At 31.8% G+C, this 22,521-nt stretch overlaps 3 protein-coding genes across 4 annotated transcripts; all 3 read left to right on the forward strand.

Moving 5' to 3' along the window:
- The first annotated feature begins 4,403 nt into the window (after positions 1-4,403).
- LOC123898003 (transmembrane E3 ubiquitin-protein ligase FLY1-like) lies at positions 4,404-10,008 on the forward strand. 2 transcript variants are annotated; one of them, XM_045948845.1, is made up of 14 exons: positions 4,404-4,879; positions 5,524-5,596; positions 5,922-6,049; positions 6,268-6,383; positions 6,631-6,691; positions 6,842-6,908; positions 6,997-7,074; positions 7,176-7,336; positions 7,421-7,480; positions 7,686-7,779; positions 7,928-8,110; positions 8,224-8,555; positions 9,191-9,307; positions 9,558-10,008. In XM_045948845.1, the coding sequence occupies exons 1-14, from the start codon at positions 4,736-4,738 to the stop codon at positions 9,657-9,659; spliced, it is 1,716 nt and encodes a 571-aa protein (XP_045804801.1). In that variant the 5' UTR covers positions 4,404-4,735; the 3' UTR covers positions 9,660-10,008. The 2 variants fall into 2 exon arrangements, with proteins under 2 accessions (XP_045804801.1, XP_045804802.1); XM_045948846.1 differs by having other exon boundaries at positions 6,842-6,872; positions 9,558-9,923.
- Positions 10,009-13,452: 3,444 nt separating this feature from the next.
- Positions 13,453-20,332, forward strand: LOC123898634 (putative E3 ubiquitin-protein ligase RING1a). The gene is made up of 10 exons (XM_045949647.1): positions 13,453-13,840; positions 14,002-14,044; positions 16,691-16,749; positions 17,874-17,955; positions 18,114-18,234; positions 18,339-18,380; positions 18,654-19,169; positions 19,295-19,402; positions 19,663-19,890; positions 20,050-20,332. The coding sequence occupies exons 1-10, from the start codon at positions 13,522-13,524 to the stop codon at positions 20,074-20,076; spliced, it is 1,545 nt and encodes a 514-aa protein (XP_045805603.1). The 5' UTR covers positions 13,453-13,521; the 3' UTR covers positions 20,077-20,332.
- Positions 20,333-21,067: 735 nt separating this feature from the next.
- Positions 21,068-21,656, forward strand: LOC123893584 (non-specific lipid-transfer protein 3-like). The gene is made up of 2 exons (XM_045943335.1): positions 21,068-21,403; positions 21,496-21,656. The coding sequence occupies exons 1-2, from the start codon at positions 21,090-21,092 to the stop codon at positions 21,506-21,508; spliced, it is 327 nt and encodes a 108-aa protein (XP_045799291.1). The 5' UTR covers positions 21,068-21,089; the 3' UTR covers positions 21,509-21,656.
- Positions 21,657-22,521: the final 865 nt, after the last annotated feature.

The following is a 22,521-nucleotide window of genomic DNA, read 5'->3' on the forward strand; positions in this document are numbered from 1 at the left end:
TAAAGAGGTCTTATATTTTGAGACAGAAGTAGTATATGTAGTTCACGTTTTCTTAGAATTGAGTATCGAGTATAACTCAACCCTACAAAATCAGATTTTAAGGTAGTGACCCAATTTTAAAATGATATCAGAGTTTCTCCAAGATCAATTGAGTCATCCACCATTTATATCCACACACCGAACTCAATACTAGTGTTGGACGTAGACAATCCTCGTCTTACAAGCCGGTTTTGTAAAGATGAGTTAAATCCAACACTCAATTCTAAGACGTTTAAGTCCACCCATTCAATGAGATTATTGTCAAAGAAAATTTGCCTCATGCTTAGGATCCAAATTCAACCACAAAGCATGTGCTTAATTGAGAGCAATCTCTCAATACATGCAATAGTGTTTGAGTTTCTTTTCTACAATGAATACAATCAAGTCAAGTGCATCTGGCTCTTCCTTTCATTAGTCATAACTTTACACCACAAAGAATTTTTTCCTAATCTAAGCTCCCATATCCATGCTTCATGAGACACGCATTGTTCACAAGTCACAACACTATAAGCTTACACCCTAATGCTAACGCTTCTTTGTTTTTGAGTGTAAGATATAAAGTTTTTCGAGTATTGTAAAATGTTCACTGATGCTATTTGAATTAATAAAAAAAAGTGCCATAAGTAACCTATAAAGAAAATTTTGTCTTGAAAATATAAGTCAAACAGTTATTGAAGTAAAAATACACAATTTTTTATACAAAAATTGTCTCTTTATTTGATTGCTTCAACAATATTTTAAGGATACTTACCAATCGTTAGTTGGTTTCAGTGGTAATTAGTGTCAAACTTAGTAGGAAAGGAACACGGTTCGATCCTCCAAAACTGCGATCGGAAGCGGGTTGTAACCACTTGATACTAGAATTGACTACACGAGTGAATTTCAAGTTAACTATATGATCAATAGAGGTGGGAACAGGCCAGGCCGGCCTACATGGCCTTAAGGCCTAGCCTACATAGGCTCAGGCCAGGCCAGCCTATTTCTTTAAATAGAGCAGGCCAATGCTTTTTTATAAGCCTATTTAGCTAAAAAGGCCAGGCCGCAGGCCATTAAAAAAGCCTTTGAGGCCTACTAGGCCGGCCTATTTAAGTTAACATGAATAATTTTTTTATTACGATTATTATTTATATATTAAAATTTATACTTTGATTAAATTATAAATCTATTAACTTTTTAAGTAATTTAAGTTTATTAATCTACATTAGTTTTTAACATATATAAATGTATTATTATAAACTAGAATTGAAATATGATGACATATATAGTCAAATTCTCTAAAATATCAAATGGAACATTATTTTATTAGTTCATAAGTATATTTCAAAATAAATATAATTATTTATTTAAATATGTTCATATGAAATAGGCTTTTAAACAGGCTAACAGGCCACATCAGACTTTCAAAAGGCCAGGCTCAGGCCTAGAATTTAAGCCTATGATAGGCCACAGGCCAGGCTCAGACCTTCGATTTTTTGACAGGCCAGGCTCAGGCTTGGCAAAGCCTAGCTCGGCCTAGCCTATTCCCACCTCTAATGATCAATAACTATTTTGGAGTCCATTTCAAATTCCACCCAAATAATTGAGCAAGCTAGGGTGAAACGGAAAACCCATAATTGAACCCAAATAAAATTACTAAGATCCTACCATATGTTATAAAAGTTTATAATGAATTTGCCATGTTAATCTCTATCTAAACTGTCACACCTAAAGCTTACATAACCTATATATGATATCCATGAATGGAAATTAAATTATAGATCAAATAATTTAACATTAAAAGAAATTATATTAATCAAAATAAAATTTATATTTCAACTATATTTTGAAATATAAAATTTATATTTTATCATATTTTTGATAAAATCACAATATTTTAAATATAAATTTAAAACAAATAAATATAATGTCTTTCTCAACATTTTTTTGTACAAATCTTTCTCAACTTTATTTTAAATAAATATTTAAAAACCTAGATCGTTATATCTATTACTAATATATTAAAATCGATTACCACCAAAATTACTAATTTATCCTTATTACTTTTAACCATATTGCAAGTTTTATATCTCTCATTGCAATTTTACTAAAAAAATATTAAAAAAAATATAGAAAGATTATATGCTTAAATATAGGAACACAACATATCATAGATAGGAACAAAATATAACAATCTATAAATAAAAATAGGAAGAAAAAAAAAACAATAAAAAAATTATAGGAAATTTAGTCAATAAAAAAAGAATATAGAAAGAATATAGAAAAACTAAGAAAAAACCACATAAAAATAGGAATATAAAAAAAAAGTTACTCTATAATAAAAAAAAAGAAACATAAACAATATTTTTCATCAAAAAAGAAAATAAACATAAACACATTTTTTTGATAAATGAAACATAAACAATATTATTACAAAGTTTACTACTAACCATTAATAATAATATACTAAAAAAATATACTAATAAAGTTAATTAGTATCAAACTTACTAAATTACACTAAATATTCCTAATAAAATTTCTAATTTTTTATTAAGAATATACACGGGACTATTATTTGTCACTAAAACATAAAAAATTAAATAAATAAGTTTACAAGAAATAATTAACACAATAATTCCACTTATATTTTAACAATATTATATAACAAATTTTTAAATATTTAATTATAAATATGTACAAAAAAAATTTAATTTTAAATAAATTTTCTACATTAATATAGTGACAAATTCAAATATCGAATAAAAGTCAATTGACCCGTGCGAATGCACGGGTCTTTAAACTAGTTATGTAAAAAAAATTCGCACGGGTCTTTAAACTAATGTAAAAAAAAATATGACAAGATTATTTATCAAAGTATCATACAACGAATAATCTCTTTTTGTCTCAATTCAAAAAATTAAATTTATTCTTTACAAAAAATAAAATAGAAATTGAATGTATCTAAAACATAAATTACTAATAAAATATAAGTTAATTAAATACTCCCGCCGTTCCATTTTATAAGATTTCATTTGACTAAATGAATTATTCATATGTCTTGTTTTGACCATATTTTTCTAAAAGTATATAAATGTAAATATTATCATATAAGATCTTGTTTGATTTGTTTTGATGAATATTTTCAAAATATCAAATTTTTATAATTTTTATTAATAAAGAATTAAAGATATTCGTAATCAAAATGATGTATTGGCATACATGCAGTGGTTAATGAAGTCTTATATTTTGGGACGGAGGAGTAGGAATCAACAATATGAATTACTTGCATTTATAGTTCTACTCAATTACATGCGATAATAGTCTCAATCTTTGCTTATAAAAAAAAAAAAAAAAAGTCTCAATCTTTGATTTGCAATCCGAGTATTCAAGTTACACAATTACTTTCATGTAGTAATAGCAGAGAACCCCGTTTCATATTTGAACCTTAGGTGAGTCATATTTGAACCTTAGGTGAGTAGTCACAAATTTGACAAAGATTCTTATAGATTTGAACCTTACGAAATATTATAGATTTTTGACAAAAATTAATCATTATTAAAAATAGTGGTAAAAACTTCATACTCGATACTTTAAGTCGTCCTATCTAACTCGTTTAAAAATCGGAGTAGGGACAGGGCATTGCCGAGTTGGCCCTTGGGGCATTTATAAACTTTTTTTTCTTGACTTGAAATGAAAAGTGAAGAAAAGGGTTAAATTCATGGATGAGTTTATTCAAAAAAAAAAAATTCTATACTTTTTTAGACCCAAATTAGTTAGTAATAACTTACTAGAAACAATAATGTACAAAAAAAAAAAAAAACTTACTAGAAACAATTTAATTCCATGTTAAATTATTCATCATTACTATTTATTACATGTTAGTCTCTTTTGAGTTTTTTTTTTTTTCGCTTTTACCATCAGTTTAATCTGATTTGGGGTCAGTTCTGACATCAAGTGGTTGCAGTCCCCTCCCGATCGCAGTTGTGTGGGATCGAACCGTGGTCCTTCCTACCAAGTTCAACGTCAATCGGCACTGAACCAACTAACGGTTGGTCTTTTGAGTTATTTTTGGCTTAAAAATATTTCTTGCTTAAAAAAAGTATTATATATATTATCAATCATGTAATGTAAGTAAATGTATCTATAATAAGAAAGGGTATTTTTTTTTGGTACAGTGATAAAAAGAGTTTTTTTTTTTTTTTTTGGTCAGGGTGATAAAAAGAGTTTTAATACATAGCAATGTATTTCTCAAACGTATCCCTTATTTATTTCAATTAGACAATTACCATATCTAGTTTATACATTAATGGATTTTTATTTTTTTTTAGCTGCCTAACCTATATATATGTGATGCAATGAACCTTCATAATAGAGACTTAACAAAAAAACCAAACCCAGCAAATTCTTCAACCACCCTGTTGCAATAAAACTTCACAAACAACAAACTTTTTCTTTTATTATTTGATTATTATTGTTTAGTAGTATAATGTAAGCTACATTAGGTGTAAAATTGCATTTGGTAACCAATTAATTAAGCCGTTGATCTTTCGCTTTCTATATTTGATGAATGTCTCATTCCACTCACTTTGAAGCAACCCTTTTGAACTCTTTCTTTCTTTCTTAAGCTATTTTGCTATGTTGGGTTTTGTTTTATTGTCTATAATCAGTTTTAACTGAGAAGTGTGTTTTTGAATTGGAGTTGACTTTTTTGGAATTTTATATGGTTGACTTTCAAAGATTGGAACTTTTGCTGTTTCAGAGGAGAATGTGGCATGAAAATTTGTTCCATGTTGTATTTGGTTGTTGGGTTGTTCTGTTTTTACTTTGTCCTGTGTCTGGTCTCAGACCCTTAAGGGATGATCAGGTTTGTTTATAAGAATTTTTCTTTTTACTTTAATTCCATTTGCTTTTTTCTATAATATATAGTATTGACTATGGTGATTGAGGAATATAGAATGTAATAAGTATGAACATGTGGATATGTGTCCGCACTATTAACTATGTAGTACCGACACTTCACGTTAAATGTGTGTCTGATGTGTCTGACACATGACAATGTATGACACTGACACAAAGCCTACACGTGTGGTTAGACTCAATTATTTCAAAATTTTAACTTTCAAATTATTACCCGTGTTGACGTGTCAAACCGTCAGTGTCGTGTCTGATGTCAATATTTATGTTGGTGCATCATAGTTATTAATTGTGGTATTGAGAATTTTGTGCTTTCGTTTTGATTTTTACCGGTTAAATTAAGTTGTGTGGGAGTTTTGTTTATATGTTGTTACATATTAAAATTTATCTTCCATGATTAACTCTTAAGTATGTTTGAGTTAGTAAATGCACATGTAATGTAATCCTATATATGCCTTTTACTGTTATGTTAGTAGTACCTCTAAGGACTGTCATTTGATTGCAAGACATTATGTGAATTGATTCATTTTGATTGAGACAAAATCCATCTGAAGAACTCATTAATTTGCATGTTATTGTTATTGCTTCTCTCAGTTTCGATTAACAAGAAAGGACGAAAGTGTCGTAGGTCCATTTTCAGAATGGAACATAACAGGAACATACAAAGGTTTGTATTGTGTATGTGTGGTTTGTTGTTATCCTTAATTTGTAGCTTAAACTTGTTGCTCAAATGTTTTGTGTAAGCACTTATGCACAATTCAGGTCTTCCTTAAAAGTTACTTCATGCATAGTTTGATATATGTTAAGAGGACTTATGATTGAATATAAAACTAAATCAGCAATCTTAACTAAATGAACTTAAGGCATTTGTATAATCATGTAATGTTAAAAGTAATTTTGTGCAATCTTACTTTGTTAATTAGTTTGTTCTGGAAAGAGTTCGAAAGTTTGAGATTATGAAGATATTTGTATGTTTACATCTTGAAATGCAGGGACTTGGAAATTTTTAGATACCGCAAACAGCTCCTCAAGATTTCCAGACACCGGAAGAACAAATGGCAATTCCATAATCACATTAAGTAGTACACGTACGACGATAACTGGAGTACATTATGTCCATGTGAGATTTTGATCTATATAGCTAATTTCCGAGAAATTATTTCATGTGTCATATAGAGGGAAAAAATTTAGTTTTGCGCCATGTGAAACCCTTTTTCTTTGTCTTAGACGAAGTGGTAAATACCACGTACAACTCACACACGTGTGAAGCACTTATTACTGTTTTAGAAAATAATTCTTAGCCTGAAATTTTCTTCTCTTTCGCTCGTTTTCTGTTAGGGAATAGTTATATTCGATGATTTGTTTGACAACGAGCATGGTGATGGTGGTGCTCAAATCAGCTTTGAAGGTGTATACATATGGCCTTTTAAACAGCTCAGAATGGTAACAAACAGGTAAATTTCGTCGATATCATTAATAATATGATGTACAGATCATAATTGTTTCGAATATTAAATTTCTTTTCATCCTAATTTGGCATATGTCATCTTTAATCAGTCTTCAAATGATCTTTCGTACTTGTTCAATCGTCTCTAATTAATAGTCAAATCATGTTTACAAGGAAATACCGATATTTCCTCAGAGAAAAAACTACAATATCTGAATTTGCTGAAGAATTTTTCTTGTTTCCTCTTGTTGCAGTGGAAAAGAAGGAGAGTTGAATCAGTATGAAGATTATATTTTACCGAATCCATATCGTCTTGTAACTATCTTTCTTTATGCATCGTTCTTTATTTACATTTTATATCGTCTAGTAACTATCGAATCCATACTCAACAAACTTCTTTTATAGGAAAACAACAGTGAGCATTCTGAATACTTATTTGTTATTTATATGTCTTGCCGTATACAGCTTGCAGCTTTCTCATCTCAGACACTGCAAGGTTCGTCGCGAGATAAGATGTGGAGAAGAAAACATTGTAATTTATCTAAGAAATCTGTATGCTTAGAAAGGAGATTCTGCTTTAAGTTGTTATTTACTATTTTCTACTTTTCCCCTCACTACAGCTATGATGCATGAATTGGAGAAACATTGTAATGCCGAAATTTCTGCGACGGTTTCACACTTGCCATCATCAAAAAATGGTACTTGGAATAATCCTTTTAGTTCCTTTTCATTTCTCTTATATACATCGAAATGCGTTTGTTCATATGACTTATCACATTTTTTGTATTATTTCTTATAGAAAGCGAGCAAGACCATTTTTCTCTCGAAGGGTTAATGAAGAGTCCTCCGGTGGATGATGGCGCGAACTGCTTGTCACCGTTACTATTAAATGCGACTTCTGTTATAAGAATTGATGTCGACTATAACAAAGCAGTCTACTATACTTTGATGGTTACTTTTGTATCCTTCACTAATGAATATTCTTAGAGATTTATGACTGTTATTTTCCGTTACACCGTGAACTCCTTAATATAAATATACCAGGTCTCTTCCTTGCAAGTTCTTCTGTTGAATCGTCAAATCATGCATAGCGGCACTCAATCTGTAAGACTTTGTACACTTGAAATTTAACTTGTCATAAACTTAATGAATGAAACATTGAAACTAACATAAATTTTTCAATATTTGGATGAATGTACCATACATTATTTGAAAATGCACATCATAGATTTGTACTTTAATAATAAGTTAATAACTTACTTATAAGTATGATTATCAAAGATGAATATGATTCAGAAATACTTTACAGGGAGCTGCTAAGGTGTCGATACTAATGATTGGTCAACAGGCGTTAATGGATGCCCATTTTACCCTTTTACATCTGACTATAGGAATGATAGTTGGTAAGTTAGAATGTTTCACAAGTTGTAAACTCTATGGAAAATTGCCTTGATTATTATTCCGTGCTCGTGATCACATTCGTATAGGCACTCATACACTTTGGTTTTTATATGTATGGCTGAAAAATTGTTGATGCTTCCTATCTTGTAGAATCCTTGTTAATTGCTTTTGCAACGGTTGCATTTTTCAAGTTTGTGCTATTCTCAATTTTTGAGACGAGATATCTCGTTGCCATTTGGAAGGCAGGTAGTAGGTCTTTGATTAACGCAGAAGGTTACGAGGCTCCGAGGCATGAAATGTGGCGTGAGCTTTCACTTTTACACAGTTGTTTATGTAAGTAGTCATTTGAAATTAAATTTCCTCTCTGCTAAATGATTAATTTCGGCTTTAATTTTCTTTTTTTAAGAATAGGAAAACACTTTTTAACAGTTCAGCTTCTTTTGCAGATGGGACACTGTTAATGGCAGGCATTATAAGCATGTATGAGTTACATAATCATATGAAACTGATTCTTCTTCTTATGTATACCTTTTGGATACCTCAGATAATCCGCAATGTTTTTCATGATTCACGCAAACCTTTGGATCCTCATTATATATTAGGAATAACTGTTACTCGGCTCGCAATCCCATTATATATATTTGGTTTCCCGAACAACTTCATGCACATCGAACCAGACAAGAACTGGTGTGTTTGTTTGACAGTGTTTCTTGGGCTTCAAGCTGTGTTTCTTCTCCTTCAGCACTATCTTGGACCGCGTTGGTTCATTCCTCGTCAGGTTAGATCTGACTCTTGAAACTTTGCAACCATTAACACATTCAGAATCCTTAATTTAATTGTCCTTGCTTAAAAACTTAATTTTAACAATGACAATACTTGATTCATATACTCAGTCTTGTCAATTGTGTATCGCGAAAAATAGCGTACTATAACACCGCTACAGCTTCTATTTGACAAGACATTGTACTAAATAGCGTATTGCAGAACAATATAAATTTGTTCAAAATCCGCAGCACTATAGTTGCTATTTGACAACATGCCGGTATATTTGGCTCTATTTTTGTTAACTTTGCTCCATAGTATTCTTGTTATTCATCTTTGCCATACAATCCCCGACTCCGAGTTATGGATCACTGCCCTATGAAGCACGGACACTCCTCGGTTTAGGCATGTCTCCTACACCGACAGGCACCGTCACTTACGATTACATTGAATTATGTCATTTTTTCAAATTATTATTGGTGTCAATGTGTCGGTGTCTTTATCGTGTCCGGTGTCTGTGTCAATGCTTCATAGTCACTGCCTCTAAGTTTTCCTAAGTGAAAATAAAACATGATTCAGCATTTTACTTTTTTTGTCTGAATTTTCATGAATGCTTCTCTCTCTGTCTAAGTTATCTTCATGTTTGTATAGATGCTACCTGAGAAATACAACTATCATAGGAAGTTTGATCATACTAAAAGACATGCTACAGAATGTGTTATTTGCATGACAGACATTGATCTTTTTCGCAGAACTAGTGATTGCATGGTATGTCAAAGTAAATATAACCTTTGTATTTTCATATTAAACTTAGGCAGCATATCTTTGGTATCACGGTGGATATTCCAGAATCACGGCGATCCACCGTAATTTTTCAAAAGCTACACTGCTACATAGTGTAGCTTCCGTGAAATTACTGTGAAACACCGTGATTCTGGTGTTCCACCGTGATATCAAACATAGGCTTAATTCATTACAATTTGAATTGAGACCAATGAACACTATCTTACTTGCACAGGTGACACCTTGTGATCATTTCTTCCATTCTGGTTGCTTGCAAATATGGATGGATATAAAGATGGAGTGTCCAACTTGCCGTCGCGCTTTACCATCTGCTTAGTGAGCCTTTTAGTGTTAATATCAATAGGATTAACTCAACATGGTCATTCTATAGTTCATCAATACTCACTCTCTCTGGACTTGATTATAAGTAGAAGTAACTAATTACACACAGGTTTTTATTTTTTTTTTAAACAATTACACACAGGTTAAAAATAGTACTAGTAGTTAACTTCATTTAAATTTTTGGATGTAATCAAAAAGTGATTGCATTTTCTTAATTACCCTTTTGTTTCATTTAATTTTGTATTGGAATATGTTTCATTGAACGATGTTTTGAGAATAATAGAAATTAATACAATTAAGTTACTTAGATTTTACATATATGATGATTTTGTTTATATTTGTTCAAGTATTTATGGATTCAAGTTTTACATTGTTTTGCTTTTGCACTTTGCTTTTGATATTACAAGAGACTTCTGAATATGGACTTTTCTGAAGATGAAGATAATCATTTGGTTTACAAAATTCTTTATGTTTAGTAAAAAACTATTTTAAAAAATAAAGTAATTTATAAAACTATTATTTCAAAAAAAGTTAATAAAAAGGTGGGGAAAAAAAATCAACTTATGCATATTTGTGTAGATAAAAGACTTAAATAGGACAAAAAATAAAATAAAAATGGATGTATTACAATTAAATAGGCCAAATACATTCAAGAATCCTTTATAATTAAGGGCCCGTAAAGTTTTGCATGTTGTATCGAATTAAACCACATGTTCTACCGTTTGTGCAGGCTTCTGTCAATTCCTTTAAGTTTCGGTCTTGGGACCATACTCCACATGTAGAGTGTTTCACGCATTAGCTAGGCCCTTGATCCATGTATTGCAGACCAAGGGCGAATACATGTTACCTCTATTCTATTTTAGTGGAGGGAATGTTCTAGCCTCTCTGCAAACATGCAAGCACAGTCTCGGATCTCTCAATCTTCCAATCCAGCCTCCTTTCTAGATATAGACTTGAGTGGCCTTTTTCCCTCTTATTCAATTAATTACTAGGCTTGGTCTAACCCTTTTCAAAGGTAGCTATGGAGGAGGGCTGACGAAGGAATGTGGTACTTTTGGTTCCTTATGGTCGTCAATTCAGTCCTGGGTTAGTTTTTTTTCGGTGGACCCTCAAAGTCCATCTGACCATTTTCTTCAGTTCATCGACGCAGCAGGTGGCCGTCGAGCACGGCGGTCTTTTTTGTAGCTTATATAGCTCGTTTGTGTTTGAGTTCTATGGAATAAAAGAAATCATCACCTCTTCAGTTATTCGGCAAAGACATTATCTCAACTATTAGACAAAGTTAAAATTTACCCTTTCTGGTGGTTGAAGATGACAAATGTGACTCTAGTTGCAAACTTACACAGTTGGTGGTCGAATCTCCCTTGTTATGTTTGGGAATCGACTAATGTTATTTTTTTTTTGTGGTACAAAAGAGGGTCGAAGCCCGACTAATTTTTTTTTTCATGCTATCTGACACTTTGTATAACTTTTTGTATTCGGCACACCTTATACTGAGAAAACTATTTGGTCTCTGATTTATATATATGATTCATTTTCGTTTGTTCAAAAAATAAAGTAAATAAGAATAATTTTGAAAAAAAAAATTAATGTCACCGACAATTGCAAAAGAATCTTATAAAAAAAAAAGACGAATAGTTTGTCAGACTACATCTTATAAACAAAATCTTATAAAAAGGGACGGAGTGAGTATTTATTATTACCTTTTTCTAAAGACACTAGTACAATTAACCGGTTACACATTTATTAAGATAATTAATTATGAGTTTAATGGATATGCACTGATAATATAAAATATTTTTATACGGTTCAAAAATAATTAACTTTTCTTTATATAATAAATAGTGGTCAAATTTTTATTAAAAAAATAATTAAAGTATTTATTTTTTTCACAAGATTTAAAAGTATTTATATAGTAATAAATAGTGGTCAAATTTTTATTAAAAGTATTTATATAATAATAAAAGTGATAGTAACCAGAAAGTATTATCTAATTGCATAAAGTGACATTAATTATAAAAAAAAAATCTTTTATAGACTATCATTAATCCCTGACTTCGAAGCTCCGACAGATAATTCGGATGAAAAATTCCATTAATAGATGCAAATTGACATCCCTAACTTAAATGTACAATTGCTTAAAAAAAAACCTTAAATGTACAAAGTTTTGTTTATATATGTGTTTTGTCATCTAGTCTAATGGTTAGAAATTTTACCCTTAGGATCAATAAGTGGGATGTCCGGATTTCGAATCCCGATCTCTACATATATAATGTGATATCTCTGTCAACTAAGGTAAACTCATAAGAAGTTTTTTGTTTATATTCTATCTATAAGAGCATCTCCAATGGTGATACCACTTTGGGCATGATACATTACTAATAAGTGATCTCTACAATGTCATGTAATACTTATGCAACTTATACATATTTTGCTCCAAATGTGATACTACTTTGAGTATTATACATTATTAACAAATAATCTCTTTTATATTTATTTTTTTAACTGAAATTAATGATATTAAATTGATGATACAATACCTACCGTATCATCAATTTTGATACTCTCTATGTCACATCATGAAACTTCAATAATAAAAAAAAATTAAGATACAAATCATTAACTTGTGATACTCTTTTTGATACTCTTATTGAAAACAATGCTGCTAATTTTGCATGTATTTGATGTTCAAGATAAGTAGAGTTAGAGTATCCATTAGGGCCGTGTATATTACATCTTCTACAAGTTCTACTTATAAAAACTCTAAAAAAACAAAATCATCAAAGTTATTATTACTATTTTTGTAACCATATTATATAGATGGAATACATTCACTAATTTTGTAATTAATTTATATTTCAAAATAGGGATGACGACCTCTTTACTAAAATTCTTCCTTTAAAATTGAAACTAAGATATAAATTTAATTTTATATGAACCAACACATATATCCATATCACGAAATTAAAACAAAAATGTTTAGAAGAGTCTCAATGGTTTTTCAATTGAAATTGATACCGAGTCTATAAGCTTAATTCTACTCAAATCCACCTAGTATAACAATAATTATTATTACTATTTTAGATGTCATATTTGGATGTTTAGTAGAACCAATATATACGGTAAAACCAAAACGAAGATGTTTAGTAGACTCTCACCTTCTAATTAAGATTTTTCGTCAAGTTTCAATCTGACATTCAAACTCGTTTTCACTCGAATCAAATCTTTTTTTTTTGTCAATTAATTTAATGACTAAAATAATTTCACCCAATACAATGAATATGTGAAAAATCTCACTTCATCCTCTGCATATTACAACGTCGTCCTACCAACTAATTAAGGTCACAAGAACGACACAATTACTTTAAGTAATAATTTTAATTACCATATATAAACGAGACACGTTCACTAACTTTATAACCAATTTACATCGCGAAACCAAAACAACAACATTATCAGAGTCTCACCTCCTAACTAAGGTTTTTCCATCAAGATCGAACTCAAGATCCAAGTTCAATTGTGCAACCAATACAATTACATAAAAACTATTACTATTTTGGTCATCATATTATAAATATGACACATTCATTAACTTATAAACCAATTTATATCACGTAACCAAAACGACGACGTTTAGTACAGTCTCGAGTCGCATCCTAGTAAAGATTTTCTCCAACGAGACCAAACCCGAGATCCGAGTCCAATTCCACCCGAACCAATGTAACAAAATAGTAAAGAAAAATAAAGGAAAATAAAAAACCTTACAATAAATACCTCAATCTCAATCTCATTCTTTTTCTTCTTCAACTCGCGAGAGAGCTAACAATCTCTCTCTCTCTCTCTCTCTCTGAACAACAATGCCAGCCCAGAAGCGTTCCTTACCTGAGTTCATGGACGATGAAGAAACTTCACAGCTTGTTCACCATTCTCGCCATGTCAAACATCAACAGAACAACCGCGACCCACTCTTCATCGACCAACAACAACAACAGCACCAAGTCGAAGAAGATGAAGAAGAAGAAGAAGATGATGATGATGATGATGATGATCAGCAAGAGCACGATGAGGAAGAAGATGAGCAAGGAGAAGAAGAGGAAGATGAAGAAGAGGCTGAAGATGATGATGGTGGTGATGAAGATGAGCAGCACAATAACGATGACAAAGAAAAATCACAGGGTAATGTTTCAGCTTTTTTTAAGCTCTTTTTTTTTTTCGTTTAGCTTTTTGATCACATGGTTTTTTCAGTGACCCAATTGGTTTTTGTTTACTGGGTTGAGCTTTGTTTTTGGTTTTGTGGTTCTTCATGCTCTAAAGTTTTCATCTTTTTCTGTTTTCAGATTCCGATGAAGACCCATCTTCTGATGATGAAGAAAAGCCTGAGTACTCTCTCTTTCTCTCACTCTTTCATATGCATTGCTTCTTAACTTCTGTTTGGTGCTTTTTTTGTTTTTTACTAGATTCATTTTTTGATCTTGTGGTCGTTGTTTCTCTATTTTGAGGTAGCTGTTGGTTGTGAATTTTACTGTTTATGTGTCTGTGTTGTTGAATTGATGATATCGGTTCGCGTCATTTGAGCTGTGATGTCTGTATTTTCTGAATCTTTTCTCATTTGATTTGTCATTGTTAATTTGCATGCTAGATTTTGATCGAAGTAAGTAATTATTTTGGTGTAGATTTTGATTACTTAGTCCACTATTTTTCAGTTTTGGATTTCGCATCAATCAACATCTATGATCTCTTTGGATGAATTATTTTCTTCACTGTGTTATGCTACAGATACATACAACTGTTGAACTTTACCAGTCATGAAAATTCTTAGGTTAAGTAGAGTTCAAAATTGTTTGTATCATGTCAACTGGTTGTGCTGATTTGGATGGTAAATGTTCAAAACCAATTAATTGTTTTTAAGGATTGTCATATATTCATTTCATAATCGGTGTTGTTGCTTGGTGTATCTTTGGATTGGCAGTGAGTTTGATAAATCATTGTGGCAGTGTGATTTTGTTGTTCATGTTGTGATTTGTGGTGAGATAAGTAGAATTATAGTGAACCACTGCAATTTCGGCAAAACTGCATTTTGGAGCTTCAACAAAATCACTGTGTTACCGTGATTTTGGCAAACTCACCGCTCATCGAAACATACTCACTAGCTTTTTTTTTTCTCTAAATTATGGTGGTCTATTGTGATTCTACCAAACTCACCATCAATGACATGCATGTTTTCCTCTGCATTCCTTCAATGTATGTGCATGGTTGTTATCATAAGATATCATCGTTCACAAATTGGCCATAGTGATTTGAAAAGAAAAAAAAACTGGTACCGCAATCCGCATGGCCGCAATTTGATAGCACTGGTGGCTATAGGGGCAAAAAAGTGCATCTTTCACTGGAGAAATGTGTTAACATCTGAAGATATAGAAAACACCAAGTTATTTTTTTCATATTCAGACTATTCTACCCCTTTAGCATATATCATCAGGAAGTTAGATCACTGCCCTTTTTGTTTTTCATCATAGTTATCCATGAAGCCTGATAGGCGTGCCTGAACCTAAAAGGCATGTATCCCGATCTGCAACCTGACCCCTTCCGTATCATTGTCTTAGTACCCCTTCCGTATCATTGTCTTAGTACCCCTTCCGTATCATTGTCTCAGTACCTCAGATGTGTTTGCCATCCAAAATATTGAAATTCATGGTAATTTGATGCTTTATCGTAATTTTGGTCAGTGCTATATTGTCTTGAACATGTTGATTAGTGAGTATACTTGAAGTTTTGGAAGGATGACATGTGTACATTCATCTGGTAAAAAAGAAGTTTTGAGTGACATTGTTCTGATTTAAGTTTTGGATGAAGAATTGAAGATTTACTTTAAATATAGTTTTCTCTTCTTATGAATATTATCCTTGAAAGGAGTTAATGATTATAAACATGCTGTTTAGCAGTACAAGTCGATGATAAAAATTTGGCATGTTTGGAAGTATGTTACCTTGTTGGCAAAGTCCAAATGTTTCTACACGATGTGTTAGGAAATGATAATTCAGAATATCGTGTTGCTTTGGTTTATATTTTTTAGGCAAAATTGCTCCGGCCGTCCTTTATATTATTTATTCAGTTATTTGTACCAAATTAGTCCTTTAAGTTTCATAAGGTGCGCACTGTTGACGTTTTTTGAGTTTTCTGTCCAGCTCCATTAAACATGTTTGTCCGTTTTGACTTTTGATGCTGATGTGGACATTATGTGCCTATGTGGCCATTGACATTAGAATCTGACTCATTATTTGATTTTATTTATTTTATTAAAAAATCATGTTAGATTGTCCCTTTCAAAAAAACCAAAATTTGAAATTTTGGAAAAACCCCTCCATGGTTTTAAGTTTATCTTCTTCCTCTTGGTATCTTCTTCCCTTTACCGTTCACCAAACCCTAGATTTCAGAATTTAAATGCATTACCCCCATGAAAGAAAGATCAAAACTTTAATATCAATCTCATATTTATTCAATGGTACCATCACCTTTTCTCTCATTGTTCACAAAACCACTGTGGTGAAACCATTCACCATCTTCCCTTCCACCCACACTCACCATCTCCTTCAAACCACCATGAAAACCATCCTTCTTTGGACCACACCTCACAAAGCCACCAGAAAAATCAACCTTTTTTGAATGTTCAATTCTATCAGCAAGTCTGCAGCCAAGTTTGCAAACTGTGTTTCTGCTGCTACTGACAGTATTAACTGTTCTGTGAAAAATGGCTGCTAAGAGTGAAATTTCTTTAGTAGAGCTGCTTAGAGAATTTAGATAATCAAGGAGGGTGGTTACCATCTTGTAGTGTTACTTGTGTCCAAGTCCCAACTATTAAAAAGCTGATAAATTTATTTATTATATCGGCAATCTAGGGACATGATTTTCTAACATCCAAATTGATAGGTGTGTGTGTGTGTGTGTGTGTATCCTGCATCCCATATTAAATTGTTCTTTCTATCGATTTTATGTAAGTATATGCTCATTTTCTTGTTTGGCTTGCAGATATGTGTACATAGAACTTGCGAATATTCGTAAAGATGTCCAATGTCCAATTTGCCTCGGTATGTTTTTGTTCAACCTTTCTGATTGGTATATTGGGCAGTGACTTGTATGTGATTATGAGTTTTACTACATTTAACATTTACCTGATCTCTAGAGTAGGATATATATCCTGCTATTATCAACTCTATGTGCCCAATGATGCATAGTAGCATTCAGTTAATTGTTCATTTCAAGATCATGTGCAAGGGAGAGTCTTCTATGCTAATGCTTCTTTTATATTTGCTAATCCTGCTTGTATATTTTGTTCCATATTTTCTATTGTGTCTAATACTATTACGTACACCATTCTTAGAAATTCGATCATAGTGAAGGAATATATATGTATGTCATGCTTGTCAATTGTAATTATATGAAGGATGCTGATTTTTTAGTATACTTTATTGGTCTATATATTGTAACAGTAGAATAAGTTCACTCATTTGAGTCTCATGAATGACTTTGATGTGTTAGATGCAATGATGAAATGTATCTGTATTTTGACAAGAATAAGTGTCAGTTGAATAATCAATTTCCTAGTTTCATCTAACTTTGGAACTCCAACTATCCTTCCTAATTTTATTCTACACATTATTTTCAAATGGGGTTTTAATGCAATATTTTTTTTTTGTATCCTGATATTTATTATGGCAAGGATAATACAGCTGAATTCAAAATAGCCGTGAACAGAAAGTTGAAGTGCAGAAAATGCTTTGAATTATCTTATCTGTAAAACTAATATAGAGAATTGTACAAAATAAGTGACCATGGCTTAAAAATATTGTCGATAATGGAATTTATTTTAAGCTTAGAGGTTTTTTCATAATCTTGTTTATGTCATTTGTTACTTGGAATACATTCGATACACTAATTACTTGTGAACTCTGATTTAAAAGGTAAAAAATTGTTAACTCATTTCTATAAATGGGGCATGCTATTTGAATGACATGGAAAGTTTCATATACTTTATTAGCACTAGATGTCGTTTCTATAGTGTGATTGATTTCCTTCTTCCATGCAATTTCAAATTTTATTATGATTTTTTTCCCTTCAAACCTGCAGCTTAATTTATGCTTGAATTATGGAAAACATTTCCTAAATGCTGATTTCTCGAAGACTCACCATGCATTTTTTGTGTTTGAAACAGGTATTATTAAGAAAACAAGAACTGTTATGGAATGCTTGCACCGCTTTTGCAGGGAATGCATTGACAAATCAATGCGGCTGGGGTAAGTCGCATGAACCATTCCATCTTTATTTACTTAGCTATTTAATATGCTACTGATAATTGCAATTGAAGTCCTTGTCTGTGTCGTGCACATGCTTATTAGAAGACACAATGCAATATCTGTATGCGATCAGATTTATCATATATGTATCATCTCAGGAACAATGAATGTCCTGCTTGCCGCACACACTGCGCCAGCCGTCGCTCCTTGAGAGATGATCCAAACTATGATGCCCTTATTGCTGTTTTATATCCAAATATTGAGAAGTATGAGGAAGAGGTATAATTTGACATGTTCACTACTTTGTACTAATATATACATGGTCCTGTTTACATGCAACTTTTGTAAAATTTAACTGGTGATACCACTCTGTCCAATTGCAGGAGCTTGAATTTCGTGAAGAGGAGAAGAACCGAAATAAGCAGGTCAATGTTTATTGAGTAAACATATATTATATATATGCATGCTTTCAGCTTAATTATTGTGCACAATAATTACACTAGCAATAACCCATGTTTTACTGATTAATGTTGAGTTGTTGACTATCTACATGGCTGTCGTAACATAGCGACTGAATACATATCTTATAAAATGAATATTAATTTAATGTTTGTTCCTTATTAATTTTGAAACTTATCAGTCATCATCAACATTATCTTGAGTTATTAAATCTTAGCGTTCTAGCTTTTTTCTGGCAGATTCAAGCTTCAATAGCAAAAGTATTTCAACGGCAATCTGAAGCACTAGGCAAGAAACGTAAAGATACACCAGGTTCAAGTTCATTTGTGACAAGATCACAGCGTAATCAAAGAAACCTTCAGTCTAGGAGACAAAATCAAACGACTGATGTTCAAGGATCTGAAAATGACGAAAATGGCAATAATGACAGAGACTCGTCTTCTGGCGATGAGCGCGGCACAGAACACCGACAGAGAAAACGAAAGAGATGGACCAGGGTTCGCCCCTCTCAGCCCTCATCATCACTGGCAAGTCCTGATGGTGGAAGCGTAGAAAGTGATACGGATATAAATAGAGAAAATCGAGGAACTTCAAGGCAGGTGACAAAACCTAGAAAGCTTACTTGGGGTAGGGGTGGTTTTCGGAGCAACACGAGATATGGAAGTGGTGGTGGTAGTAACAGCAAAAATTCCCGCAGTGGTCGAATGTCTAAGTTGGTTGACCATCTCAAAAACTTGGATGAAAACATTGCTGAGGTATAGATTATTATCCTTTTCCCCCTGTAATGGACCGATGAAATATGTTACTAATTGTTTCTTTATTATACTTGTATTCTTATTTTTGTTGAATTTACAAATAGATGCTATATTTTTGTTTACAGTTTGAAGTTCATCTCATGTTTATTTCTCCGGACAAAGAAACTACACCAAGTTTGGAGAAGCTTCACCTGAGTTGCCGACCAACTTTGTCTGTCAAGAACCTTTATGAAGTGAGATCCTCTTTTTCTTTGATCTCTACTTTTTGGCAGTGATAGTTTTTTTGATGAGTAGGAATCGAACTTTGTACTCGTTTTTTTGGCAGTGATAGTTTTTTATCAACTTTAATCTATGCCTCCACCATAATGCTTTGTCAATATATTAGCTCTGTTTAACTCTTTCGATAAAAGTGGTTATATAATATGCTTTGTCAATGAACTGGTGTTTATTTTCTTAAGATTGATTGTCTAATCTTTTTGTATTTTATTCATAGTATGTTGCTAGTCAGACACCTTTGAAAGCTGAAGAAGTTGAGATACTGGCAGTTAAAGGATGCAGCGGTGTAAATTGTGACAAGTCAACTGATGAGAATTCACTCCCGGATTGTGATGAGCTAACATCACTGGTTATAGATCCACAAAAAGATGAACTAGAAGTTTTGCAAGCTCATGAAACTGTGGCAGAGATTAGATCCAAAAGCATATCTAAAAGGGGCCATTTGGTGAGTATTAAGGTGTTTCTTCCCCTCCCCTATGAAGCACAAACAATGACACGTCGACACTGATAATAAATTTGAGAAAATAAACTAATTCAATATAAGTACATGTGTCAGAAGTTTCGGTGCTATGTAAATGAAAAGCTTTTTTTTCCCTCGTTGCAGATTCTGGCATACAAGAGGAAGGTCTAGGAGGGCATTATAGTATTTGGTTTGGTTGGCAGGTGTTTGAGATGGACAACAATGGAATGAACTTCTTGTGTGTGTACAGAAAATACAAAAGACCAGTTGCCTCAAGTCTTTTTTCCTAGTTGCACCTCATAATAGTGAATAAAGTTATTCTATAGTATACTAAATACCATAAGTTATCCTACCATTGTGATATGCTCAATAAGTTTTAGAGATATATACTTCCTAAAATATTGGTTATAATTTCAGTTTCATAGAATTTTTAGTGTTAATTATCAGATGAAATTTAAGTGTTTCAAAATTAGTGTTTTGAATGTATGATGGATTGTAACTTTTTTTGGTAAACCAAATGTATCTTCCGCGCAATTGCGGTAATTGAGATTCATTTAAGGAGTTGATTTCTCCCAACAAGTGTTTTACATACGCACTAGCCGAAGATCAAACTCAGGACCAAATAGTTTGTTTTTTTTTAAGCGAGGACCAAATAGTTAAGGGATTCAAGTATCTACCACTTGTGTTACATTCTATGTTGGTTTTCTCATGTTTTCTTAGCGAGCAACTTGTTGGTTTGTGTCATTTTTATTACATTCTTGGTAAGGAACATGTGTCACACGACGACAATATCAGTGTGTGTGCGCGCGCACACATGTCTTTGCCACATGTATAAAATGCCACGTATGAGCTTCCTTCCAACATGGAAAAAGGAATATTCACTGCCAAATATAAACATGTTTAGAGGCTACCTACCTCTGCATAATAAATTGAATGAATCAATTCACTAAAATTGGATTAGTGTTGGAAATTTTTCTAGTAAAAAATTCTTAACAACTTTCCATAATTCATGTGTCCATGATGAAACTTGCACATTTCTTAGGTACATAAAAAATTATATAAAAAATATCTACAATACGTGCTTGATTTATATACTTTGTATGAGATATATAAATATCTTCAAAGACATTATTATATATCATAGCCAAAGTACTCAACTAGACAAACAATATTTATTTTACAATATGGCTCACCTTGTAGCTTTCATTACTCTTTTTCTCATAACAATGTGTCCAATTTCTTCATCAATATCTTGTGATAACGTGTATTGGGAATTTGTAACATGTCTTAGGTACCTTGCAACTTATGAAACTGATCCAACATCACGTTGTTGCAAAACTGTAGCTAAACTGAATAAGGATGTTGAAACTATTTGTGAGTGTATTGAGAATTTGGCAAATGATTTAGATATCCGTTTTGATCTTTCTCGTATTAATGATCTTCCAAACAAATGTCATGAACCAAAATCTTTGCCTATTTTCAATATGAATTGTACCAAGTAATTAAATATTTTTCCAATACACTATCATCTCTTTTATATTCACTTTGTTTATTATGTTAATTATTAATGAGAGTTTTGTCTTTCCGCAGGATTAATCACTGAATGGAGGTGTACTTGGTGGAAAATGGGAGGTGTGAAAAATAAAATAAAGGGTTTAAAATGAGTAATTAATGAAATACATTTTATTTTTTCTATACTTGTTAATCTTCTTTCCTATATCAAGCTATTGTTGGTCAATAAAAGAAGACACTACGAGCTATTGTGATATATTAAAGTAATTTGATGTTAAACCAAAATTCACTTTTTTTTAGTTCATTACATAATAAATATAGGTCAAAAGATATTTTAAGTTTAATGTTTGTAACCGCTAGATCTTTTAAGTTTTTAAGGTAAAAAAATATGTATTTTAAGTTTCTAATTTGTTGCATTATTACCCTTCGAGTTATCCTACGTTTACAAAAATGTTGATGTGATCCTTAATTCTAATGTTAACCATGATGAATTTGAGGTTCAATCTGATGTGAACCATGAGCCCAAGACATTTGAGGCCCAACTAGAAGGAAGGATAGCTGGAAAAGGGTTATAGTGCAAAAATTTAGAAACTTAAAGGATCGATTTGTTAGCTAAAAAATTTAAAAGATTTATTTATTACCTAAAAAACTTAAATAACCTAACTATTACAAACGCAAAACTTAAAGAACTTTTAGATATATTTGACCATAAAAAGGTGAATTTTGGGCTTAGGCCCTCATCTTTATCAAAAAAAAAAAAAAGAAGAAGTGACATTATCTCAATAATATACTCCCTACGTCCGAAAATAAATGATCTAGTTGACCACTGTCACGTTTGTTAATGTACAACTTTAATAGTTAATATCTTAAATTATATTCTATTAAAAATTATAAAATTATATATTTTGAAAATACTTACCGAGACAAATCAAATATTTCATATGCTAATATTTGCATTTATACATTAGTAAAAAAATATGATCAAAATAGGTCATATGAAAATAGTACACAAAGTCAAAAATATGTCATTTATTTTGGGACGCATTAATTAATTCATGGAGTTAGCGATGATAATTGAGGTTGGGTTGGGGTCTTGGGGATATG

Source organism: Trifolium pratense, linkage group LG7 (assembly GCF_020283565.1).
Source record: "Trifolium pratense cultivar HEN17-A07 linkage group LG7, ARS_RC_1.1, whole genome shotgun sequence".
Taxonomy (NCBI): domain Eukaryota; kingdom Viridiplantae; phylum Streptophyta; class Magnoliopsida; order Fabales; family Fabaceae; genus Trifolium; species Trifolium pratense.

Bases quoted from the DNA above. Each gene is read 5' to 3' on its own strand.
- LOC123898003 (XM_045948845.1), top strand. From the start codon at position 4,736: ATGGTTGACTTTCAAAGATTGGAACTTTTGCTGTTTCAGAGGAGAATG. The intron at 4,880-5,523 runs GTTTGTTTATAA...TGCTTCTCTCAG, and splicing joins GACCCTTAAGGGATGATCAG to TTTCGATTAACAAGAAAGGA. The intron at 6,384-6,630 runs GTAAATTTCGTC...CTCTTGTTGCAG, and splicing joins CTCAGAATGGTAACAAACAG to TGGAAAAGAAGGAGAGTTGA.
- LOC123898634 (XM_045949647.1), top strand. From the start codon at position 13,522: ATGCCAGCCCAGAAGCGTTCCTTACCTGAGTTCATGGACGATGAAGAA. The intron at 19,403-19,662 runs GTGAGATCCTCT...TTTTATTCATAG, and splicing joins CTGTCAAGAACCTTTATGAA to TATGTTGCTAGTCAGACACC. The intron at 19,891-20,049 runs GTGAGTATTAAG...CCCTCGTTGCAG, and splicing joins TATCTAAAAGGGGCCATTTG to ATTCTGGCATACAAGAGGAA.
- LOC123893584 (XM_045943335.1), top strand. From the start codon at position 21,090: ATGGCTCACCTTGTAGCTTTCATTACTCTTTTTCTCATAACAATGTGT.